Below are 22,690 nucleotides of genomic sequence, written 5' to 3'. Positions count from 1 at the left end.
GGATGCTGCGGGTTGTGAACGTGCCTCCCGCACAGATCACGTTCGCAACCCGAGCGTCCACTGTAATAAGGAATAAAAAATGGCCATATTTTCCTTTCCTTTCAGCATAAATGGGTGAAATTTTCAGGCAAAGGAGCCCCTTCAGAGTTGATTGAGTCTCCACATCCATCAGTAGGTTTTTGTGTGTGCAGAGAACCTTTAAATTTTATTTTCCAAGGAAAGAAAACATCTGTAACTTTTTAATTTTCTGTCAGAGTTGGCCGAAATTTGGAATCATTGTCCATTGTCTTAGAGGATGAAGCTGGTCATATTTATGAAAGATGGATGCATCAGTTCTCTTACAAGAACCCTTTATCATTTTGTGGTGTGAAAATTGGGCTAAGACCCAATTATCAATGCACATTATTCATTTCTGGGCTTAGCTCAAAGTGTTGATTTTAGTTTTTAAACCATACATGGCTTAGGGGCAAGTCAGCTTAGGAAACTTTTGCCCTTTCATGAGTTCCCCTCTTAGTCAGATTCAAAAGCCCTACCCTTGGTCCCATCCTTGTGTGACATTAGTCAAATGGATATGAAAGACAGGATCATTTCAGTGATGGCACCAAGATTGTGAAACTCGCTCCCCTTGGAGATCTATATTGGTCCTCTTCTCTGTTAGCATTTGCTGCTTTTTTTGGGGGGGGGGATATTTCAGCATGCCTTTGATTTGTGGTTCACTGGCCCTTTCCCTAGTCTTCACACTGCGCTTTGGCTTTTAACATACTATATTGTCTGCTGCTGTTTCTAATTGTACAGTAGTACCTTAGATCCCAAATGCCTTGGTATTCAGACATTTTGTCTCTCGAATGTTGCAAACCTGGAAGTGTGGAATCTGAACGTCCTATGGGGTTTCCACGGCTTCTAATTGGCTGCAGGAGTTTCCTGCAGCCAATCAGAAGCCGCACTTTGGTTTCTGACCATTTTGGAAGTTGAACAGACTTCCAGAACAGATTCCGTTCAACTTCCAAGGGACGACTGTATAGTTTTTATGATGGTTTTTGTTTGTTTGCATTTCTATTGTTTTTAACTATGTAAGTCGAATAATAACTCATCTTAGCTAATTTAAGCAAAACAAGCAAAAAAGCCCAACCTCAATTCAGGCCTGAAAAAAACACATGAGGACAATAAGAAAAGCACTGGGATGCAGTAGGTGGGCAGCCACATCCCATGGATTTTCTTTAAAAAAGGATCTAAATAAATGATGCTTCCCCCCCCCAGGAATACGATAATCTCATCAATAATATTTGTATGGACAAATCAGGCTCTTCTCTTTAAACTCACAAGAGATTCTGTACCTTAGATAAAATTGGGATCTATTTTCAAAGTTGGTTTCCATACGTAGACATGATAGGAAATGACTGGGGAGTATATCCTGGGGCTTCCCTACTTTGTCACAATGCATCCTATAAGGTTGTTCCATTGGGCTTGTCTGAGTAGTAATGCGGAACAATGAAAACAAATGCTTCCCTTCGGGAACCATACAATGCCTTTCCACCACCTTAAATTATTAGAATTTAAATATATTAAAATAATTTCCCGAAGCCCCCTTCCAATGTTTAATGAATGCACTTGGGGGAAGGAGTGGGTTTGTAGTGGCAACCCTCTCCTAACCCATGTGCTTTTGTTTTGAAAGAATCCATAGGTCCTACCTATTTACAACTGAAAGTCAGTTCATAGGTCTATCTATGGAGCTCTTCAAAAGGAATTCACTTTGGTCCGAAACAGGGACTTCAGCCACAGTCTCACTGCCCTTCCCACCACACATTCAATGAATGCCTGGAAAGAGGCTTAACAGATGCCATGAAGGTTTATTAAGTTTCTAAGTGTCAGAGGCACAGAGGAGAAGCCAAAGGTTGACATTTATCCCTTGTAGTTTCATCACAAGTTAGTCCCAGGCTGTGATCCATCTTGATGACACTAACCGGCTCTGTCTCCTGATTGGGAGACAATCAGGGAACCACATGTACCCTGTCCTAGACTCCTAAGATACCAAGACAGAATAAATGCAAAATATAAATGTAAAGAAATAAATAACAGTAGCTATTTTCCAATCTAACAACCCGGTTTGAGAACAATACAAGTACCACCGGACAGATGATTGGTCTGCCAGGAGGGGGCATATCAGGAGAGTGATTGTGTTCATTTTTTAAAAAAATAGAATCCACAGTTCAGCTATTTTTGTCATAAATTAGGAGTTGCTGGTTTCTTATAGAGAAGTGTGGAAGACCTCAAAGCCATCTAAAATGGAAAGTTTCTATATCCAAAGCAAGGAATTCATCAGTCAGCTAAAAAATTGAGGGCGCATTTGCATTGGAAATGTGTAAATGAATTCAGCCTCCGAGCAACCCATATACAAGATTATATGGGCCACTCTACTACAAAACAGGGTAGCTTTGAACACCAGTTGTACATAACAGAGCCGGCCTTCAAGGAAAATACATGAAAGATGCTAAACAGCTTGTGCATGCTTTACACTGTTACATTAAGAAATCAGGGCTTCTGTCATACTTCTATCATAGGCAGGGGTTGAAAATAGTCTTCTGACTCCCTTCTCTCAAGTGTTGCATTAAGGACAGCATAAAACAGGGGCAGAGAGAGGAGTGTGACCAGGATGATCAAGGGTCTGGAAACCAAGCCTTGTGAGGAGCGCTTGAAGGAGCTGGGTATGTTCAGCCTGGGAAAGAGGAGACTGAGAGGAGATGGGATAGCTGTCTTCAAATATCTTAAGGGCTGGAAGATGGAGCAAGCTTGTTTTCTCCTGCTTTGGAGAGTAGGACTCGAACCAATGGATTCAAGTTACAAGAAATGAGATTCCGACTGAACATCAGGAAAAATATGCTGATGGTAAGAGCTGTTTGACATTGCAATGGACTCCCTTGGAAGGTGGTGGACTCTCCTTCTTGGAGGTTTTTAAGCAGAGGTTGGATGGCCATCTGTCTTGGGTGCTTTAGCTGAGATTGCAAGGGGTTGGACTAAATGACTCTCAGGGTCCATTCCAACTCTACAATTCTATGATTCTATTTTGCAGGCTTCCCATAAGCATCTTGTTGGCCACTGTGAGAACAGGATGCTGGACTAGATGGGCCTTTGGCCTGATCCTGCAGGGCTTTTCTTATGGTCTTAGGGAAAGGCTGGACCTGAAGGCTGTAGCTCTTCACCTCCCACCCAACCCACTGTGAGTTCACTAAATTAAACACTTTGACCTTATATCTGAAATGGCTACCTGGTGTGTTTTCTTATGATAGAACATATGACCACGGGGAGGTCTCTAACTCACCTCTTGAAATGGTTGGCTGAAGCTATTACCGGCCAGTAGTTCTAAACCAGAAGAAAGGTTCCAACAAATGACATGTGCTTGTTTTCCAGGGCGCAGCTGCTAAATGGGAAGGTCTCCAGTTTTCCATCTAAAGGGGTGAGAAGGAGCCTTTGCAGACTGATGTTCTAGTTATAAAGATACCCCAATTCTCATTCACTCAATTTTTTTGCATTGTTGCACCCATACACAGAGGATGTGTGCCCCAGAAGAAGAAGGTGCAAGGAGTGATTGTCCATGTCCTTCTTCCTGGAAAACAGATGTGAACACACAAGCTAGGTGGTCAAATCTGTTCAGCTACTAAAATTTGTTTTCTTTGCCAGTCCAATAAGTTTCTCAGTTAACTGAGTGAGAAAAAGCAAGGTGAAAGTGAGATAAAATAGAATTAAATTGTGAAATATATGAAATACGATTGAGCTCTGTTAAAAAGAAAAACCCTCACAGAAATACAAGAATAAAAGTCCACCAGCCCCAGTTTAAGTGAAATGCTTTCCTAGGGGGAATTGCATCTACCGCAGGCACCAATTTAGAGATTTTCCTCTCTATTAAAGAGCCTGACAGCCAATTATCTACCAAACAACAATCATTTAGCCAAACAGGGATCATGGATGAAATCATGTGCTGTATTGCTTAGACCCAGCTAAAGGCACACACTCCCTTTATTTTCGTCCGTCAAACATCATTTCGTACACATACCCCAATATACATGTGTTTCAGGGTTACATAGATTTCATTTGAAATAAATAGACATTTTTTCTGCTCCTTTACATTTGAATTGCAGAATTCCACCCCCCAGGGCCTTGAACAGCATAGAGATTTAAAAATAAAACAAAAACTGAGTCCCCTACTGAGCTGCTGATTTCCACCCTCCTTGTTCACCACAGATGTTTCACTTTCAAATCAGTCGCAGTGTGGCTCTAGTAATTTCAATGGACTGCTTCAGCACTGCCTTGCAATTTAATGTAATGTGAATTCTCCTTCTGAGACTGGTGATAAGCGAGATGTGGGGATAGAGGAGAGGGCACCAGGAATACCCAAGACATATGGTAGTGTTACCATCAAACCAAGGGAAAGAAGCACTGCCCTAAATCAGCATATTGAAGTAAGAACTGCCTGGAGCATGTACAAGATTCAGCATTTGAATGAAGACAAAAGGAGACAGGGCATTGCGCTAGGTCCAAAAGCAATGCTGTGTGTGAACGAATTCATACTGAAATATCCCAACGTGTCTTCTCACATTTCACTGTGCTTTCTCAGCTCAATGCTGAGAGAGAGGTCCATCAAAGTGAAATAAAAAGAGTTAGTTGTTCCATATGTCAAAGCAGTAAGTATTACAGATGCTTAATAATAATAATAATAATAATAATAATAATAATAATAATAATAATGTTTATTTATACCCCGCCCTTCCCGGTTCAAAAACTGGGCTCAGGGCAGCTAACAGCAAATATAAAACATTGATTAAAATGCAACTTAAAAACAGCATAAAATACAACATAAATGCAGCATCAATGTCAATAAAATTCAAAAATTCAGGGATCATTGGGGGGGGGGACCGCAGTCAGTAAACATCAAATAATCACCAGGGCTAACTGGCCAAGTTGATCCTACTAGGGCCAGCAAGGAGACCAGGGAAGAGTTTAAATGTGGGGTCCCAGAAGGGTTTTTTTTCATAGAAAAGGAAAGGGAAAAGGGAATAGAGGATCAGGCTAATTCAAACTGAAGGCCAGGCAGAATAGGTCTGTCTTTCTTACAATATCCCTTCTAAAATGCTATTTCATGACCCATGGGATTATTTTTGAGGACCGTGCAACAGATTCGGGCCTATTTGGCGGGATAAGGTCAAGTTGAGACAGGCTCGGATTGCTACAGGCCAGGTTGAGTGGCCCAAAGCCATCTGGGGCCAGGGCAGCAAGTCCCATTTTGCCGACTGAAGTGAAACGGGAAGGTGCTGCCCTGCACACACACTGCATGTCGCCAGCCTCCCTTGCTTCCGCCGTCGAAGCTGTGGTTACTGGCGTTGCACAGCTGCAGTTCTGGCGAGATCTCACAAGAGCCCTGACAGGTCGTTTGGAGGCCTCTGCACAATCTCGCCAGAACCTGGAAGCCACAGCTGCCTCTTCTCTTTGCTTCTCTGGAGGCAGCGGCAGAGGGAGAGCATCCCCAGGGGTGCCCCTTGGACTCTGCCACCTGGGGCAGCCGCCTCAGTCTACCTAATGGATGAGCCAGCCCTGCCTCCATTTCTCATTTTTCTAGTCTTAAATTCAGTTCCTGCATGGGAAATCCAACCAGAACACCAACTGTATATTGGGGAAGTAGTGATTCTAATATGGCTACCCTTCCTGCCTCTGTTCCTCCCCCCTCCCTGGCAGCTGTTAAGTTTTTGAAAATAACATTGTGAAATTGTCTTGCGAGGTGGTGTCTTGTTTGATAAGCACACAGAGTGCAACCAGACCGAGTGTTGGGGGGGGGGGGCATAGCTGTCAACGTTTCCCTTTTTTAAAGGAAAATTCCCTTATTCCGAATAGGATTCCTCACAAGAAAAGGGAAAAGTTGACAGCTATGGGAGGGAGGCTCCTTTAATTTCATTGTACACAGGTTGTACAATGACAATAAAGGTATTATTATTATTATTACTGAAGGTGTGAAAACCTCCTCTGATGTCCTAATCTAAGCATGGCCAAACTCAGTCCTCCAGCTGTTTTGGGACTACAACTCCCATCATCCCTAGCTAACCAGTGGTCCCAAAACAGCTGGGGGGCCAAGTTTGGCTATGCCTGTCCTAATCAGTTTTTTTGGGGTTTTTTGGTAATATTTTATTTATCCATAGAAAAGTTCAGAAAAATACAAAAATACAAAATTACAAAATACAAAAAATACAAACATTAAACACAAAAAAGAAGAAGAAAAAACACATATAAAAGAAAACAAAAACTCCCTCTTTCTTTATTTCTCATCTTTAGTTAACTTATTTTCCTGACTTCCTCACGTCTCCCTTTTTTGCATCCCTTTTAAAAATTGGTTCAGCAAATTCATGTCCTATTAGTTTATCTATTATCAATTCCCATCTTACATTTTACCTTGTTGCTAGAACCCCTTCAATTCATTTCAATGTCATCAGCATTCGAAAATTTTACAATATTTCTGTAAATAAGTTTTACATTTCCTCCAATCTTCTTCCACCAACTCTTCTCCCTGGTCTCGGATTCTGCCAGTCATTTCCGCCATTTTATGCCTGTCCTAATCAGTTGGAAGGAGGTGAAGCCCCCCCCCCAGCTGCCTTAATCAGTCTGGGAGGTTAGTGCTGGGAACCTTCTTTAATGTTGGAAATTGTTATTGGAAAGTGAGGCATTGGGAGGAGGTGGCTATCTATAAAATAAGATGGTTTGGGCAGAGTGATTTAGAAGCTTGTGCATGGACTGACTGGCCACAGGGCTGTGCAGTCTAAGGCTACCTGGGGGAGTCACTTGGCTACTGCTTGAGGGTTTCCAAGTGGCAGATAGAAGTGCATACCTGGTATGTATATATTACTTGCTGTTTAGGAATAAAATCTTCTTCTCAGCCACTTGTGTTTTGTATTGCTTATGAATATATATTTTTTAAAGAACCACCTCGCATTTGGCAAGACAGTTCCCCACATTTCCATATCTATTTGCAATTTCATTGTTTTAGGCCGTCCTGAAAAACCTTTAGTATTTTAGTAAAAATTACTCCTATCTACACATTTGTGCACACGTTCCACTAATATAATGCATTTTTGTAGGTTATTTTAATTAAGGTTGTGTGCACTTCAGCCCATATGTGCATTTTTGTACATATTGCTGTCCGGAGAATTGCATTGCAAAATTTGAAGACACGCACATTTCAAAGGATGGTTGAGTGTTGGTCTGCATATGGTTTCAGAAATTGTGAATAAGGTAAATTTGCCTTTAAGTGCAAACTGAATCAGATTTCTCCCCTCTCTCTACTAATAGCTCCGATGTTGCAAAGGTTAACGCAACTGTTGCAACAGTTCATTTGTGAGCTATCAGCTCAGGTTCTTCAAAGCTCATTAGTGTGCAAGAGTAGAGTTCACGAGTACAGAATAAATTGCTCAGGTTCTCTGCAAGGTAAGTAACATTGTGCATTGAAACATTGTGTGTTGTGAAGTGTGCTCTCTTCAAGAACTGAGATCCCACAGATAGTAGCAGATGTCCTCATATGATTTTATGAATAAAAGGTACAATCTGATGCAATCATGTCATTAATACACACGCAGGCACCAGATGAAAACTCAGCAGAGCAGATGGTTTTGAGATCTTAGATGGGTGTTTTCAGTTCAGCAGCTAATTATTTATCTGTTGTGGATTAAACCAAACACTGTCTGCAAAGCTGCTAGCATTAGTCTTTGAAAGAAAGTTCATCAAAACACTTCATGTCTTGCACTTGGAAGTGCTATTTTAAAGCACCCAAGTGCAATTACACAGCATAAGGAAAGAAATGCACGGGTTATATTTGGAAAGGGTTTGTACCTTTTCACAAAGTGCTAAATAACTGCAAACAAAAGCCTCAGAGGGGGTAAAGTTGAAATAAAGCACATTGGGTCCAGCAGAAGTTTAGAACAAAGGAATAACATCCTATGACTTTTACAAATTGCAGCTGTTAGGCATTTGGGAGGTTAAAGCCATTTGTTCTGATCTAGATCCCATGAACACACCATGTGCTTGCACACACAGAGCTTCTGCACATATAGAATTTCCCTGTGCATGTATGGGGTTTCCTCTCCCCTTTGATGTGAATACGGGATACTGAAGGATCTAGTACCTTTTATTACAACCTTGATGGTAGGGCAGGCTAACAAACTTTTAAGGTGCACAGAAGGATCCTGTCATGTCTAGACCCTAATACTCACTCTTTGACACTCCTGTGATTTCAAAAAATGTAATACTTGAAATCATTACACAAAATCAGAATACTTTGGGAAAGATCGCGTGCTGCCGTTTGAGGTTCTGCATGTGTGCAAGAGAGAGATTCTGATTTTCTCATTTTCTACAAAGCCCACTCATATTCAAAGCTACAAATAGCTTAGCATTGCAATGTTGGATCACCCAAATACCAGTGATGCTCGACAGCAAAGGACATTGTGCTTCAGTCACAGCTTTCCTTTTATACAAGCCTCTCCATGCCATGAGAACCACAAACAGCTTAAGGTGCCATTTATGTGTGAAATTTGGGGGAAATAAATGTTCATGTCAGTGCTTTGGAAAATTCATTCATTCTATGAGATCTGCTCTCATGCTGACACCATTGGTTGGGGGAATCTTCAGCTGCTTTTTGGCTAAAATTGTTAATAATAATAATAATAATGTAATTTATTATTTATACCCCACGCATCTGGCTGGGTTTCCTCAGCTACTCTGGGTGGCTTCCAAAAAAAATAAATTAAAAATACAATAAAACATTAAAAACTTCCCTAAACAGGGCTGTTTGATGAAGATAGCATAAATAAGCCAGAAATCTGAAGCAGGTTGATCCATAACTCCTTAGAGACAAAGCAACTTCTCATTGGTATCCACACTAAAAAGAAATAATCATTAATCCCTTGGGCATCCTCTGTGAATCACAAACATTCAAAACATACACTTTCTTCTGGATATCTGGGAAGGAACACAAATTCAGTGTGTGTGCACATGCACACACACTCACACTCACACACTCCTTTTCTTTACCAGAGCCAGTTCCCTCTCCATAAAGGAGGATTTGACTTTTAAACAGCATGAGTACAATTGATAAAATGTTAAAAGGGACGGCTTTGACCCTGCAAACAATATTGCTTCTTCATTAAGAAACAGATCGTTGTAAGCCAGAGAAGATCAAGCTAACCTTAATCCTAGAGGATTGTGAATAAAATGTAGGCTGATTTACTGACAAAAGTGCCACATTCAGCAAAGCACACATTCTGGACAGCACAGCAGGTTGGAGAACTTTGGGCTCTTAGGCTGCTAAATCCTCATGGAGAGCTTACAGACACTTCCGTTCTGCACATGCCTTACACCTTTCCCAGTCCCTTATTTTCACCTTGGCAGCTTGCAGAGCAGGGCAGTCTGACTCCCATTTTATTGTGGATTTCAGATACATTCAAACTTAAACCAAGTCCTTGCAGAATGTACGCCAATGATTTAAGAAACAATGATAAACTTATAGAGCCCTGGAGGCTGGACTAGCCAGTAGTGGTTTGCAGGTCACCTGACCTCCCAACAGCTGTTGTTTATTAGGAAGGAGAGAGGAAGGCTGAATGCAAATACATTGGCAGAGCCAATCTGGCACTCCTCTGGATGTGTTTGAACCATGTCATCTCTCTCTCTCTCTCTCTCTCTCTCACACACACACCCCTTTGAACTGATTTCAATTAGGAATTGAACTGATTTAGGCAGCAAGGATGTGTTTGGTGTACAATGAAATAAACACCTATCCAACTTTTAGAAGACACCTGAAGACAGCCCTGTTTAGGGAAGTTTCTAATGTTTGATGTTTTATCGTGTTTTTAATATTCTGTTGGGAGCCGCCCAGAGTGGCTGGGGAAACCCAGCCAGATGAGCAAGGATTTATTTATTTATTTATTTATTTATTTATTTATGACAAGCAAGAGTACTTATCCAAGAAGGCCACATCATAAGCTGGATGTCTCTAGTCAAGTTGTGAGACTCAGTTACATGTGATGAGAAGGCTGTGTTGTTGTTTTTTTAAAAAAGTCACAGTTATTTTTACTTATTTACAGATTTATAAACTGCTTCACAACCGAAAGTTTTCTGAGATGCAATGGGCTACATACTGCGGCAAGCAAAAGGCAACAAACCTATTTCTAAAACTGTATAATTATTATGAATTAGTTATGAAGCTTTCAAGAATCAAGAGCTTCTATCCAGTCCACCCTTCCACATCAATCCTACAGTGTGGCCAATAGGGTTGCTTCCCAAGGAAGCCCACAACCACTTGAGAAGCAGCCACCCCCTTTCCACTATTTTTTTTTTTTGGGGGGGTCTGAGAGGTGGATCAGTTTCCTTGTGTTCAAGGAAATGGAGGGACTCTTAAAGGGGTTTTTTAAAACATAAATGTGAAGAGGTCGCATTTCATTTCAAGGACATTGAGGAGGAACTCCTACCGTACTTTCTCTAATTTTCTTTATTTGCATCTATGCCCTCCCTTTCTCCCAAGAAATTCAAGGTAGCATGCATGGTTCTCACCTTGCCCCAATTTTATCTTCACACAACCCTCTGAGCTAGGTTGGGCTGAGCAATGTTGAGCTTCATGACAAAGTGGAGAATTTGAACCTGGATCTCTCCAGACCTAGTCTGGCTTCCATAGCTGTGCTATGTAGAACTTACACCTTGTCTTGCTCCAACCTAGAAGTCCTTATGCATACAAAGCTCCTGTCAGAGTAGACTTTTCCATTCCCTGCAATGAGAGGGCAGCTCTGGACAAGGAAACCCTCATATACGTGGAATGGATTCCACATCTGAAAGGAGAAAACCACAAGCACGTCTGATAGATTTATTCATTTTTTCTTTCTTTTTAAAAACATTTATCATCCACTCTTTACCTGAAGGTCTTATAAGAGACATAAAAGAGTGACCAATTCCATTTTGGGGGCTTAATTCCACCCAGAATTATGAACAAGTGAAAAGGCACTGATTCCCCTAAGAATGATATTCATCTAACCCAGCCTTTCTCAACCTGTGGGTCCCCAGATGTTGTTGAACTACAGCTCCCATCACCCCTAGCTAGCAAGGCCAGAGCTCAGGGATGATGGGAGTTGTAGTCCAACAACATCTGGGGACACACAGGTTGAGAACTGCTGAACCGTAAGGAGACACTTAAAGGTAAAGGGACACCTGACCATTAGGTCCAGTCGTGGCCGACTCTGGGGTTGCGGCGCTCATCTCACTTTATTGGCCGAGGGAGCCGGTGTACAGCTTCCTGGTCATGTGGCCAGCATGACTAAGCCACTTCTGGTGAACCAGAGCAGCACACGGAAACACCTTTTACCTTCCCGCCAGAGCGGTACCTATTTATCTACTTGCACTTTGATGTGCTTTTGAACTGCTAGGTTGGCAGGAGCAGGGACTGAGCAATGGGAGCTCACCCCGTCGCGGGAATTCGAACTGCCCACCTTCTGATCGGCAAGTCCTAGGCTCTGTGGTTTAACCCACAGCGCCACCCGCGTCCCAAGGAGACACGTAGCCTAACAGTATTCAGCAAACTGATTAATCCTCACATTGTTGTTGTTAGCCACAAAGACTAAAAACTTCATGGTCAGAAAGTGACATTCCAGACCAGCGATAAGACTATGCACCTGCATGGCTCGTCCATTATTGCCAGTCAGAGGTGCCCTGTGGGTGCCCTGAAGCCACTGTGCTCTGTGTTTTTTAGCATTTCCACTACCACTGATATGGCAAAAATAAAAATAAAAAATTGTCCAGTAGCACCTTATAGACCAACTAAGCTTGTTCTGGTATAAGCTTTTGTGTGCATGCACACTTCTTCAGATACACAGAGACCCATATGGCAGTTGGTCTGTTTGATGCTGTCTCGTGCCCAGGAATACACCCTCACTCCAATGCCTAATTTGCAGCAGACTCATTTCCCCCTTTTGTCTACTTGCACACACTCCAGCCAATCCGCAGCCGTACATTTTTAAAAGGGAAACCTTTTCAATTAATGAAGTTAATGAACTGGTATATTGGTGCATTGATGTAGCGCAGATATGGGATTTTAATTATGACAGGTATTGTAAAATGCACATTAAATTCTTCTAATCGTTAAAGCTATAAAGATCTGAGATTTTTTTTTGGAAAGGCCTTCCGTTAGGTTCCATAAAGTTTAATTACTGCAAGGCTATGCATTAAAAGTCATTCACCCCATGGCGTAGGAACCGGCATGTAGAGTTCAAGGTGCTCTGCTTACAGTATAATCTGCCGCTTCTGGTTTTCAGAACTAATGAAGTTTTGATTTTGCGTCTTTGCGGCAAACTGTTAGACTTGATTTCCCTCATTTCTTTCCAGCTGTAACTTACTCATTTGTATTGTCTGTTAGTGTGTGTGGTTCAGTGCTATTAGGTAAATAGGTGAAACTAGGAACCAGCTGAGAAACCACAAGCATGTAAAAGAGCCACAGTGGTACCTCGAGTTATAGACGCTTCAGGTTACAGACTTCGCTAACCCAGAAATAGTACCTCGGGTTAAGAATTTTGCTTCAGGATGAGAACAGAAATCGCGCGGCGGCAGCGGGAGGCCCCATTAGCTAAAGTGGTACCTCAGGTTAAGAACAGTTTCAGGTTAAGAACGGAGCTCCAGAATGAATTAAGTTTTTAACCCGAGGTACCACTGTACAGATGGGTAAAACCAGGGCTTTTCCCCCACCTGGAACTCACCAAAACTCAGTTCTGGCACCTCTCAGGTGGGTGCCAATGCCATTGTAAGAGAACAAGGGAGGCATTCATGGTGAGTTCTGGTACTCTTTTTCTAGAAAAAACAGCACTGGTAATAAAGGCCACAAACTGTCCCAAGTGGCTACAGACTTCAAAGAGTTAGTTGAAAAGAAAGGTGGTTGCCAGTTCATTTCTAGGCCCAAGTCAAGGTGCTCACATTCATGTTTAACACCCTAAACGGCTTAGTCCCCAAATATCAGAAAGACTGATCCTTCCCTCCAGACTCTCAGGGTCAGATCAGCCGAGGGGGCTTTCTTGGCAGTTCTGCTGCCCTCAGGAGTTTGAGGGATGACAAGAAGGCATTCTCTGTTGCAGCCTCTAAACTGTGCAATTCACTCCCCCGGGAGGTGAACCTGGAACCTTCATTATTCAGTTTTGGTCAGGTGCTGAAGATGTATGCTGGATTTTTGCAACCCAAGACTCAATTTTTTTAATGACTCGCCCATTTCTCTTACCCTTAACTTTTTAAAAGACTGTATTTTTAAATAGTTGTGACACATAGCGAGACCTCATGAGGAAGGGTGGGTAAGAAATCTAAGAATGAGATTCAGCTGGTGAGTCCTGGCAGTAGAGGCTTGCACAAGGACTTCTACTAGCTCTATAGGGCTTTCCCTTCTCTCCTTCCTTGTGCGCCCCCTTCACCCCGCCAACTGGCAGGAGCTTGGGAGAACCCCCAGAATGGGGGGGGGGAGAGGGGGGGAGGAGAGGGCAGATCATTCCATCAGGAAAGCAGAAACGCTTTCGCTGATGGAGCAATCTGCTTAGCGCTATGTCATAGCTGTCAACTTTTCCCTTTTCTTACAAGGAATCCTATTTGGAATAAGGGAATTGACAGCTATGCACTATGTTGAATTCTCCCATAAGTAATAATAGTAATAAGGGGATGTAGAAAATAAATATGCATTAGTAGAGCAAATGCAATTAATTAAGGAGGGTCACACATATGTTATGTGGAAAATAATTGCAAACATTTTTGTAAAAAATTGTACTTGTTAATGTCCTGGAATGATAAGCATTGTAATATTATTTCTTGTTATTTATGTGATATATAGTAATCTCTCTCACACACAGAGAGAGTTCATTAATAACAAGGAACAATGTCACATCACTCTAGTACATTATGAAATGAGGCCACTTTCCCATAGATATGTACATGCTATGTACATATCAAACTTACAATATGGCATTTGCAATGCGCCCTTAGTTGCATTTGTACTACTAATGACTTAGTGAGATACATTTTGCACTCCTGTAAGGACAAACAACTGCCCCCTTTGCAAATAATTACTAGATTTTGTGTAGTGCAAATAGCTGTACCATATAAATGGAGTACACTGAGTAATTCTCTAATCTGAAGCTCACCAACCTCAATTTTTTTAAAGAATGAAGTTATTAAAAGACACTGAAATGATACCATCTAAGTCTTTGTATTTGTGCTTTACATATTATTTGGCTACCTAATTTAGTCGAGGTACACATATATTAACGATGGCAGCAGACCTGTTTCAGTAATGATTCTTTGGCCCCTAGCATTTCACACATCAAAGAGACAATCCTGGGTTTGCCAATGAAAGTCCACTCAGGAGGGAACTTCAGTCAATCACAGCTCTGTGAGAAGTGTAACTGAGCAAAACATATATTTACTGAATTCATACTTTACCTTTTTAGGCACCTCTTTAGAAATGTGCACCTAAAAGAGGTGTGCATGCTTAGAAATACGATGTGTGAAGAGACAGGACAGGAGAAGCTGCTATGAGCTAGCTGAACCTTAATTTTACTTTATTTCTTACAGTTATGTATCTCCTACCTTTCAGGATACAAATCCTACCATGGCAGCTTACAAGTAACAGTCAATTGCATATTTGGACAGCACAATAAACAAACTAAGATATTTAAAAAAAACATCCTTCCCATGGGGCAGTGGATGATGTATCACCCTGGGGTGAGACAATGATGCCCCTGCCCCTTTTTCCTGGAATCCTCCCCACAGGATAGTAGGTGGCATGTGGGTAGTCTAGCTGGAAGAGGACCTGAAGAAATGATTGTCTGCCAGGCTCTCTCTCTGGCCTATGGAGGCTTCCTTCTTGCCCCCTTAGTGGACCCAGGTTTCCTCACACCAGACAGAGGCTGGTGGCTTTCTCCTCCCTCCTTTTTCTAGGCAGTGGGGTGAGGGGACTGAGCCCTGTGGCGCTGCAGAGAGAGGGAGGGAGAGCGAGAGAATATAAGAGCACTAGCTGCAGGCTCTGTCCACCTGCTCTCCCTTTAATCTTTCCGCAGCAGGTCCCTGGAGGGAGAGAGCAGGCAGGTGCACAAATGGCCCAAAGCAGCCAGTCCACCATCTTGTTAGCTTAGCATACATGGGCTCTCTCCTTCTGGTGGCATAGGAATGCAAACTGGGCCCAGCAAGCGCAGCCCTCAGTCCTCACCCACCCCATGCCAGCCAGAGACAGAGGGAGATGGTAAACAAACTGAGATGTTGGCACCTCCTCCAGAGGAGGTGCAAGAAGCAACCACAGATCTTTTACACAGGTGATCTCTTGCTCACTCTGCGCAGCCTGCTGCGCCCTGTTGCCCATGCAGCCCAGCCCAGGGAGGCAGAGGGTGTGAGCAAGTTGAACCTCCCAGAGGGAGAGGGAGGCAAACCGTGACTGATCCCTCCACCTGCCTGCAGCCAAGGCAGTTGCAGCTGGTGTCCACACCTGGACAGGTCGGTGGAGTCAGAAGCAATGACAGGCCATGTCCCCATTCTTCTCCCTGCTGAATTCTACAAGGGGCAACACTGAGACTAAGGAGGAGGAAGCGGAGCAGCAGTGCCACTCCTTGGCCTGTTTGTAAGGAAGAAGGCGGGCAATTGACTGAGATTGGTAAGGCAATGCCCCTATGTCCTAATGGGCCAGTCTCCATTATATTGGGTGAAAGATCAAGAGGTTTTTCCACAGGCATCTGGTTGGCCACTGTGGAAACGCGATGCTGGACCAGCAGCCTTATTCTCTTATTCTGGGCCTGATCCAGCTGCCTTATTCTCTTATGATGTTGAGGCTTCTCAAGCTCACCTGTGCTCTCCCTCTGGGTGGTGCAGAGAAGGCTCAGCGACATCCAGGCTGATTGGGCCATTCTTTGTAGCCACCAAAACTCAGTTCACATCCATACACATTTAAAGTACCCTTACATCACTTTAACAGTCACAGATTTTCCCCTTCCAGGAATCCTGAGAGCTGTAGTTTGTTAAGGGTACTGGGAACTGTAGCTCTGTGAGGGTCTCCTCCCAACTCTCAGTACCTATAGCAAACTATGGAGCCCAGAATTCTTGGGGGGGGGGGCGCAGCATCTGTTAAAGACCGTTTAAAACGCAAGGTGTGGACCTGCCCTCACTTGCCAGTTGCAGATGAGGTTGCACCCCCTCCAACCAAGTGGGGCCCAAGCTCTCCAGGCCTCCTGAGTGGGCCTTCCTAGCTGCTGGAGCCTCAGCAGGTGTGCCCAGATGGTGCTGGCGACTGGCATTTCCACTTGGCAAGCCAGTCCCAGGGCAGGAGGGCTCCTTGCGCATTCAACGCGTGTCCTCTTCGGGTCTCCCTTTGCCAGAGCTGCTGCAGCGAAGAGCCAAGGAAGACCAAGGAAAGGATGGCGGCCTTTGCGCTCTTACCGTGCGAGAGGTTTCTCACGCGCCCAGCCTGGGGAAGCAGAGGCGCCATTCTCCGTGGGGAGGGGGGCTTCGGCGTCGAGGGCACCCCCCGACCTGGCGTCCGGAGCAGCGATCGCCCCCAGCGGAGGTCCGTGGGGAGGGAGGGGGGGTGTCAGCTCCTGATCTGCGGGGATCCGATGCCTCAGCCTTGCTTTCCCCTCCCTTCCGGCGCGAAGGATGCTGCTGCGCCTTCGACTCGCCTCCTCTTCCCGTCCAGCTGGGCTGGCGACGAGCGAGGAAAGCGTCCCTCCTTCCCTCCCTCCCCACACGCCTTCCCTTGTCAAGGACGCGGCGCAGGCCAAGTCCCCGGGAAACAGCCCGGAAGAAAGGCAGGCGCCCGGATCCGGCCCCGGGGAGGCTGGCGAGGCGTCTCGGGATCCCCTGAGGCCCCAGTCCCCTCCGCGCCATTCATTACCTCCTCCTTGCTCCGTGGATGGCGAGGCGCGTCGTCGGGGGCCCCCATCCCTCTGCCCGTCCCCTCCCCAAAGGCGCAGCTCTCGTCGGGCGGCGGGGTGGGGAAGATGGGCGCCCACCCCACGCCACCCCGCCCGCTGGAAGGGTCCTCGGGGGCGGCGGCGGCGGCGGCGCTGTGTGGGGGTCGGCTTTGGCGATCCCTCTCGGGCTGTGGCGCCGCCGCTCGGCTGCTCCCCTCCAACCTGGCCGTGACGCAAGCAGAGCCTACTTAAAGGCGGCCGGGAGGCGGGCGGCGAGACACTGAAGGCGACCTCCGCCTGGGCTGCGCTGCGCCAGGCGATCGCCGCCCAGGCTGGCTCCCGGCAGCCGCCCCGCCTGCCAGGCAGCCCGCCCGGCCGTGGGGCAGCGTCCCTCCCTGCGCACGCCGGGCGGCTCGGGCCGGGAACGCGCGTCTCCGCCGCCGTGGCTGACGGAGCGCCGCCGCTGCCGCTCCTGCGCCGCCGCCGCTGCCCGAGCCTTCGCCTCCCGATGAACCGCGATGGGGGAATGGACCATCCTAGAGAGACTCCTCGAAGCCGCTGTCCAGCAGCACTCCACTATGATAGGGAGGTAAGCGGCTCGACGGCTCCCGGCGCGCCTCCCTCCCCGTCGCCCTCTTTGACCCTGCCGGGCTCCTGCGGCGGAGGGAGCTCCACGGGGACGCTGCGCTCCCCTGCGCTCCCTCGCGCGCTCCCTGCCCGCCATCCTAAATGCCATCGCCTTGGAAGGAAGTCCCCTGGATTCCTGCGGGACCGGTTTCCAGGAAGGGGGAGTTGGGGGGGGGGGGAAGAAGCCGCAGCCCAACCGGACACCTTGAAGCACCGGATTTCCCAGCAACCCCCATTCCCAACCCCCTTCGACATTCCCAATTATTTCTTTGGCAAACTTGCTACCGCACAGGACTGCGCTCTCTCTCCCTCCCCCCTCCCTCTAAACCGCTTCTCTGCTTTGTTTCAGAGTTCACTGCTAGTGCACGGGACTCTCTTAACCTTCGATATAATCCACCCCCCCCCCCACTTCCCTTCCCACCCCCGTCGGCTTATTCATTAAAAAAGAAAAGCGAATGACTGAATGCACATTTAAAGGAGACAGTAGATGTGGATGATGTTTGCTGTTAGGTAGCATAATAGTAATAATAGTAATATTTAGAATGAGTCACTTTCAAAGAGTCATATTATTATCTAGCTGGTGATTGCAGCTGGCAAAATGCAAGGGTAAAGTAAGGACAAGTGAGCTCCCTTACCTTTGATTTGCTTCCCTCCTCTCATTTATGGTTTGATCAATATGCTGCATACCATAGAAAGTGGGAGAGGTGCCACTCTCTTTTATTTGACCAACATCTGTTTTCGGACACTTGAGGTACAGGAGAAAAACACGCACACAACTGCCTGCTTAGAACTGTCATTGTGGTTATAGATTCTCCCCTGTATAAGCCAAAGTAAGATTTGTGCTCAAATAAACCAAGCAAGCATTTCCTTCTGTTTGCTGTAAACATCCGTATGGATAAGTACAGTACATTGCTTAGGCAATCATTTTTTGTTTTTTTGTTTGGTCAAGCCACTCAAGAAAAGCTGAGAAGTTTGAGAAGGTTGAATGAGATACAAGATCAGCACTGGACAGCTCCCCATAATGATTGAAAATAGCCTGCGTTTTCTTAACCTCTTTAAGCTCAAAGAATATAAGAAATGCCATGCTGGATTTGACCGATGGTGCATCGGTTTGGTTATTTTATAAATTTGTGAATCATGTTCACTACTTTAAAAGTGCCCAAATTAATGTAGAATAAAAATGATTCCTAAAAGCTAGTGCACAGCCATACAGAAAGTGTAAATAAAAATAGCAAAAGGGGGGGGGGATAACAAGTAATATCCTGGAGAGGTCTTTGCAAATAAAAATATTTACACTTGTTTGTGGGAAGAATATACAGAGGCAGATTGCTGAACCCCTTCTAGGGCATCAGCAATGCCTTCTAGGGCATCTAATGCATATCTAATGGATATCTCTGACTGTGGCCAGACAGGAGCAAGTTGAGCAAGATTATGACACCCATCATGACTTTTATGGTTTTACCATATAATAATCACACTGTCTCTGAACACAGAAGTTGTGCTTCTGACTAGCTTGGCTAGTGGCCACCAGCAGAGCGATACTCCATTTATGTGCTTTCTTTAAAATAGTAGTGATTTTTTTCAGTATTCCTCTTCTGCCCTGTAAATGTGCACTCATCTAACCTTTGTTTTATAGGATTCTGCTGACCGTGGTGGTGATCTTCAGGATTCTTATTGTGGCCATTGTAGGAGAAACTGTGTACGACGATGAGCAGACTATGTTTGTGTGCAACACCTTGCAGCCAGGCTGCAACCAGGCATGTTATGACCAAGCATTTCCCATTTCTCACATCCGATACTGGGTATTTCAGATCATCATGGTGTGCACTCCTAGCCTCTGCTTTATAACATATTCTGTTCACCAATCTGCCAAGCAGAGGGAAAGGAGGTACTCCACTGTCTTCCTCACTTTGGACAGGGATCAGGACTCCATGAAGAGGGACGACAGCAAGAAGATCAAGAATACCATTGTCAATGGGGTGCTGCAGAACACGGAGAACTCCACCAAGGAGGCAGAACCTGACTGCTTGGAAGTAAAGGAAATTCCCAACCCAGCCATTAGAACCACCAAGTCAAAGATGAGGCGGCAAGAAGGCATCTCTAGGTTTTATATCATTCAGGTGGTCTTCAGAAATGCCCTGGAGATTGGGTTTTTAGTGGGACAGTATTTCCTGTATGGATTCAATGTCCCATCCATGTACGAATGTGACAGGTATCCTTGCATTAAGGAAGTGGAGTGTTACGTCTCCAGGCCCACTGAGAAGACAGTCTTCTTGGTCTTCATGTTTGCCGTGAGTGGCATTTGTGTGGTGCTCAATTTGGCCGAACTGAACCACTTGGGCTGGAGAAAGATAAAAATGGCAGTGAGGGGAGTGCAAGCGAAACGGAAATCCATTTATGAAATCAGAAACAAAGACCTGCCACGTATGAGTGTGCCTAACTTTGGCAGGACTCAGTCCAGTGACTCTGCTTACGTGTGAGGCTGTAGCAGAACCAGAAGACTTTGCTGGGGATCACTGACTATTAGCGTTAGGGAAAGGACATTGCTGAAGCAATCATTTCCTCAAACCACCAAGAAAGCCGTTAAGGTACTTGATCTGCACTTTCTAAACCAGATACAAAACTGTGTGCTAAATCAAAGACTGATGAAGAGAACAACTATACAACAACTTCAATCTGGCCTTACAGCTCAGTTATCTCCTCCCCCGAGTGGTCCATTGCTGGTTGTTGACTGGTGCATCTTTTCAACCGTCGTGAGGACAAGAAAATGTTCCTAACTGATGGGAAATGTGTCTAGAATGTTATATTGAAAAACGGCAAGGGAGCCATTTCTCGAGGGAGGGTTTGGGGAGGGGGTCATAGCAATATTCAATTGCAAGCATGTCTATAAAAGCCGAGGGAGAGATTTGCACTGTCCAGGCATCCGACTGTAAAGCCTGTTAGTACATCCATGAGCTTCATCTGATGGATGCCTGACGTTACATGGTCAGCATCACACAGTTGATTACTGTGTTTGGTTAGCATTTTTCTATCCTTGTTTTTGTACAAAAACCAACTACACAAGAAACAGTAGTGCTGAAAATACTTTTGCCATTTATTTATTTTTTGTTTGCCTGCCTACTTACACCAGAGACCTTAATCATTATTATGCTAGTTGTGATCTACCAAATTCATAAACAAATAAATAAACCACAGCTCCCTGCTATATGCATACAAATGATTGATCTAAAGTTCAGCCAAGTTATGTATTTACCAACAGGTTGTGTGTTGTTGTTGTTTTTTGGACACATATACCAAAGGAGTAGAATTTATCGCTATTAACTGTGAATATATGTCACCGCCTCTTTGCTCTTATTTATATAAGTGCCATACTTGAAGTTAAAGAATTTAACTGTATTTAGTCAAAGGCTTGGCAAGGGATCCCAACTTGAAACCACAGGGTTTTATATCTACTTTTTATTTTAATCAAGCTTCCCCTTTCCTCTTTCCTTTAGTTACTGCAGTGGTGTAAAAAAGCAGCTGATAACTATATTGATAATAAAATAATTGCCTTTTTGTAAAATAGAAAGTTAACTTTCTTTTATATATACATACTATATATAAATATATATTACTAGCATTGCATTGTTATATGAAGATGAAATTTATATGGATATCTATCTAGAACATAGGTATTATTATATTACAGCCTCTTTTATATTCATGGCCTGGATAATATCCAAAACATTTGGATATGAAACATTTATATGATTTTGGGTTGTTGTTTTTTACAATGACATGGTGCTATAGTAGGGCAATGAATTTGGATAAGTAGGAGATGCAGCATGATCCAGAAAATGCAGGTTTTACTATTTGTGTGTATATGCATGTGTGTGTGAATATTATATATAATCTCCCTCTCTCTCTACCCTTAACTTCCTTATCATTTTTCATAATGTGAGCCCTTCAGGGACAGAGAAGTATGCTTTTCAAGTATATAATTTCAACTACCTGGACGTTGGCAGTGTTGTCTGCACGCGCGCACACACACACACACACAGTCACACAGTCACACACAAACAAAAATTGGTTAAAGCATTCAAGTACACAAACACATAGGAATTTGTTTTGGGAACCCAAAATGTCACTGAAACCAACTTTAAGTAGCCTGGAAAATTTAGATTACAGAAACCGTAATATTTCTAAGTACTGATTGCATTATGTTAAATCCCCTATATGTGAATGGGATCCCCTCCCCTGCTTTCACCAGGACTTTATAGGTCACGGAGGCCATCCCATAAACAATCTAATTGGATAAATTGGCACTTATTCAAGGCTCAGACCATTTTCACTGGGTTGTCTGTATGATCAAATGCATGGTGCATTGCAGTAACTGTGCATATCATCTGGATTTGAGATCCAATTCACAAATTGCCTGGGAGTTGGGAAAGGAGAAGGAGTACCTCACACTTCTTGCCTCCCCCCTGCTTCTACTGTAATGTGTGAAGTGGGCACACACAATTCTCAACCTTTCATACGAACTATCCCTGACACACCAGGCTTTCCATGACAGAACACTTTTGAAATCCGAGTGAAATTGGTTTTAACCCACATCTAGGTTTCCTTCATATCCACATTAGTCTGCCATCCTAAAATCAGGCCCAGCCCAGTCCATATCAAGGAATCTCCTCCTCTGGATTGGGGTGGGAGTAAAATCAGATTTGAATATGGATATGTTGTCTGCTTTCAATAGAATGTACATGCGGCCATTTCCATCCGCGTTTTGGTGCAACTAGCCATGTGTAACTAACTACACAGGGCTATTGTTTATTTATTTATACACTGTCTTTCCTTAAATGTTCAAGGCAACTTGAGCTGCTCAGTGCACACTGAGCTTTGAACCAAGGTAATCCATAACTAACAGATAGGAAACTGTTAAGACTGAACACATTTTATTGTTATTGATGAAAACAAGGCTGTTTCCATTTTAGGATGGTATTCATTGTTCACTTTACATGGACATATGCTTGCCTGTTGAAACAGACAAGCTTTGGCAGTAAGTTTGGATTTATTTAAATGTACATTTCTTTGTAGACTTCTGAAGCAAAACCCCATTGACCACTGTATTGTGCTTTACACTTGTAAAATCT

At 44.2% G+C, this 22,690-nt stretch overlaps 1 protein-coding gene and 1 long non-coding RNA gene across 2 annotated transcripts; one reads left to right on the top strand and one right to left on the bottom strand.

The window, feature by feature from the left end:
• Nucleotides 1-1,250: 1,250 nt before the first annotated feature.
• LOC309532586 lies at nucleotides 1,251-16,588 on the bottom strand. Its single transcript, XR_014219943.1, has 3 exons — nucleotides 16,462-16,588; nucleotides 10,576-10,847; nucleotides 1,251-4,616 (listed from the first exon to the last, which is right to left on the bottom strand). It is a non-coding gene; the product is annotated as an uncharacterized lncRNA (long non-coding RNA).
• Nucleotides 16,589-17,405: 817 nt separating this feature from the next.
• On the top strand, nucleotides 17,406-21,608 carry GJD2 (gap junction protein delta 2). The gene is made up of 2 exons (XM_082240950.1): nucleotides 17,406-17,523; nucleotides 19,198-21,608. Exons 1-2 carry the CDS (start codon nucleotides 17,453-17,455, stop codon nucleotides 20,039-20,041), a joined length of 915 nt encoding a protein of 304 aa, XP_082097076.1. The 5' UTR covers nucleotides 17,406-17,452; the 3' UTR covers nucleotides 20,042-21,608.
• Nucleotides 21,609-22,690: the final 1,082 nt, after the last annotated feature.

Source organism: Podarcis vaucheri (genome assembly GCF_965113315.1).
Source record: "Podarcis vaucheri genome assembly, chromosome: 1".
Classification (NCBI taxonomy): Eukaryota; Metazoa; Chordata; class Lepidosauria; order Squamata; family Lacertidae; genus Podarcis; species Podarcis vaucheri.
The sequence above is the reverse complement of the archived record's forward strand: the minus strand, read 5'-3'. Positions and strand labels throughout refer to the sequence as shown.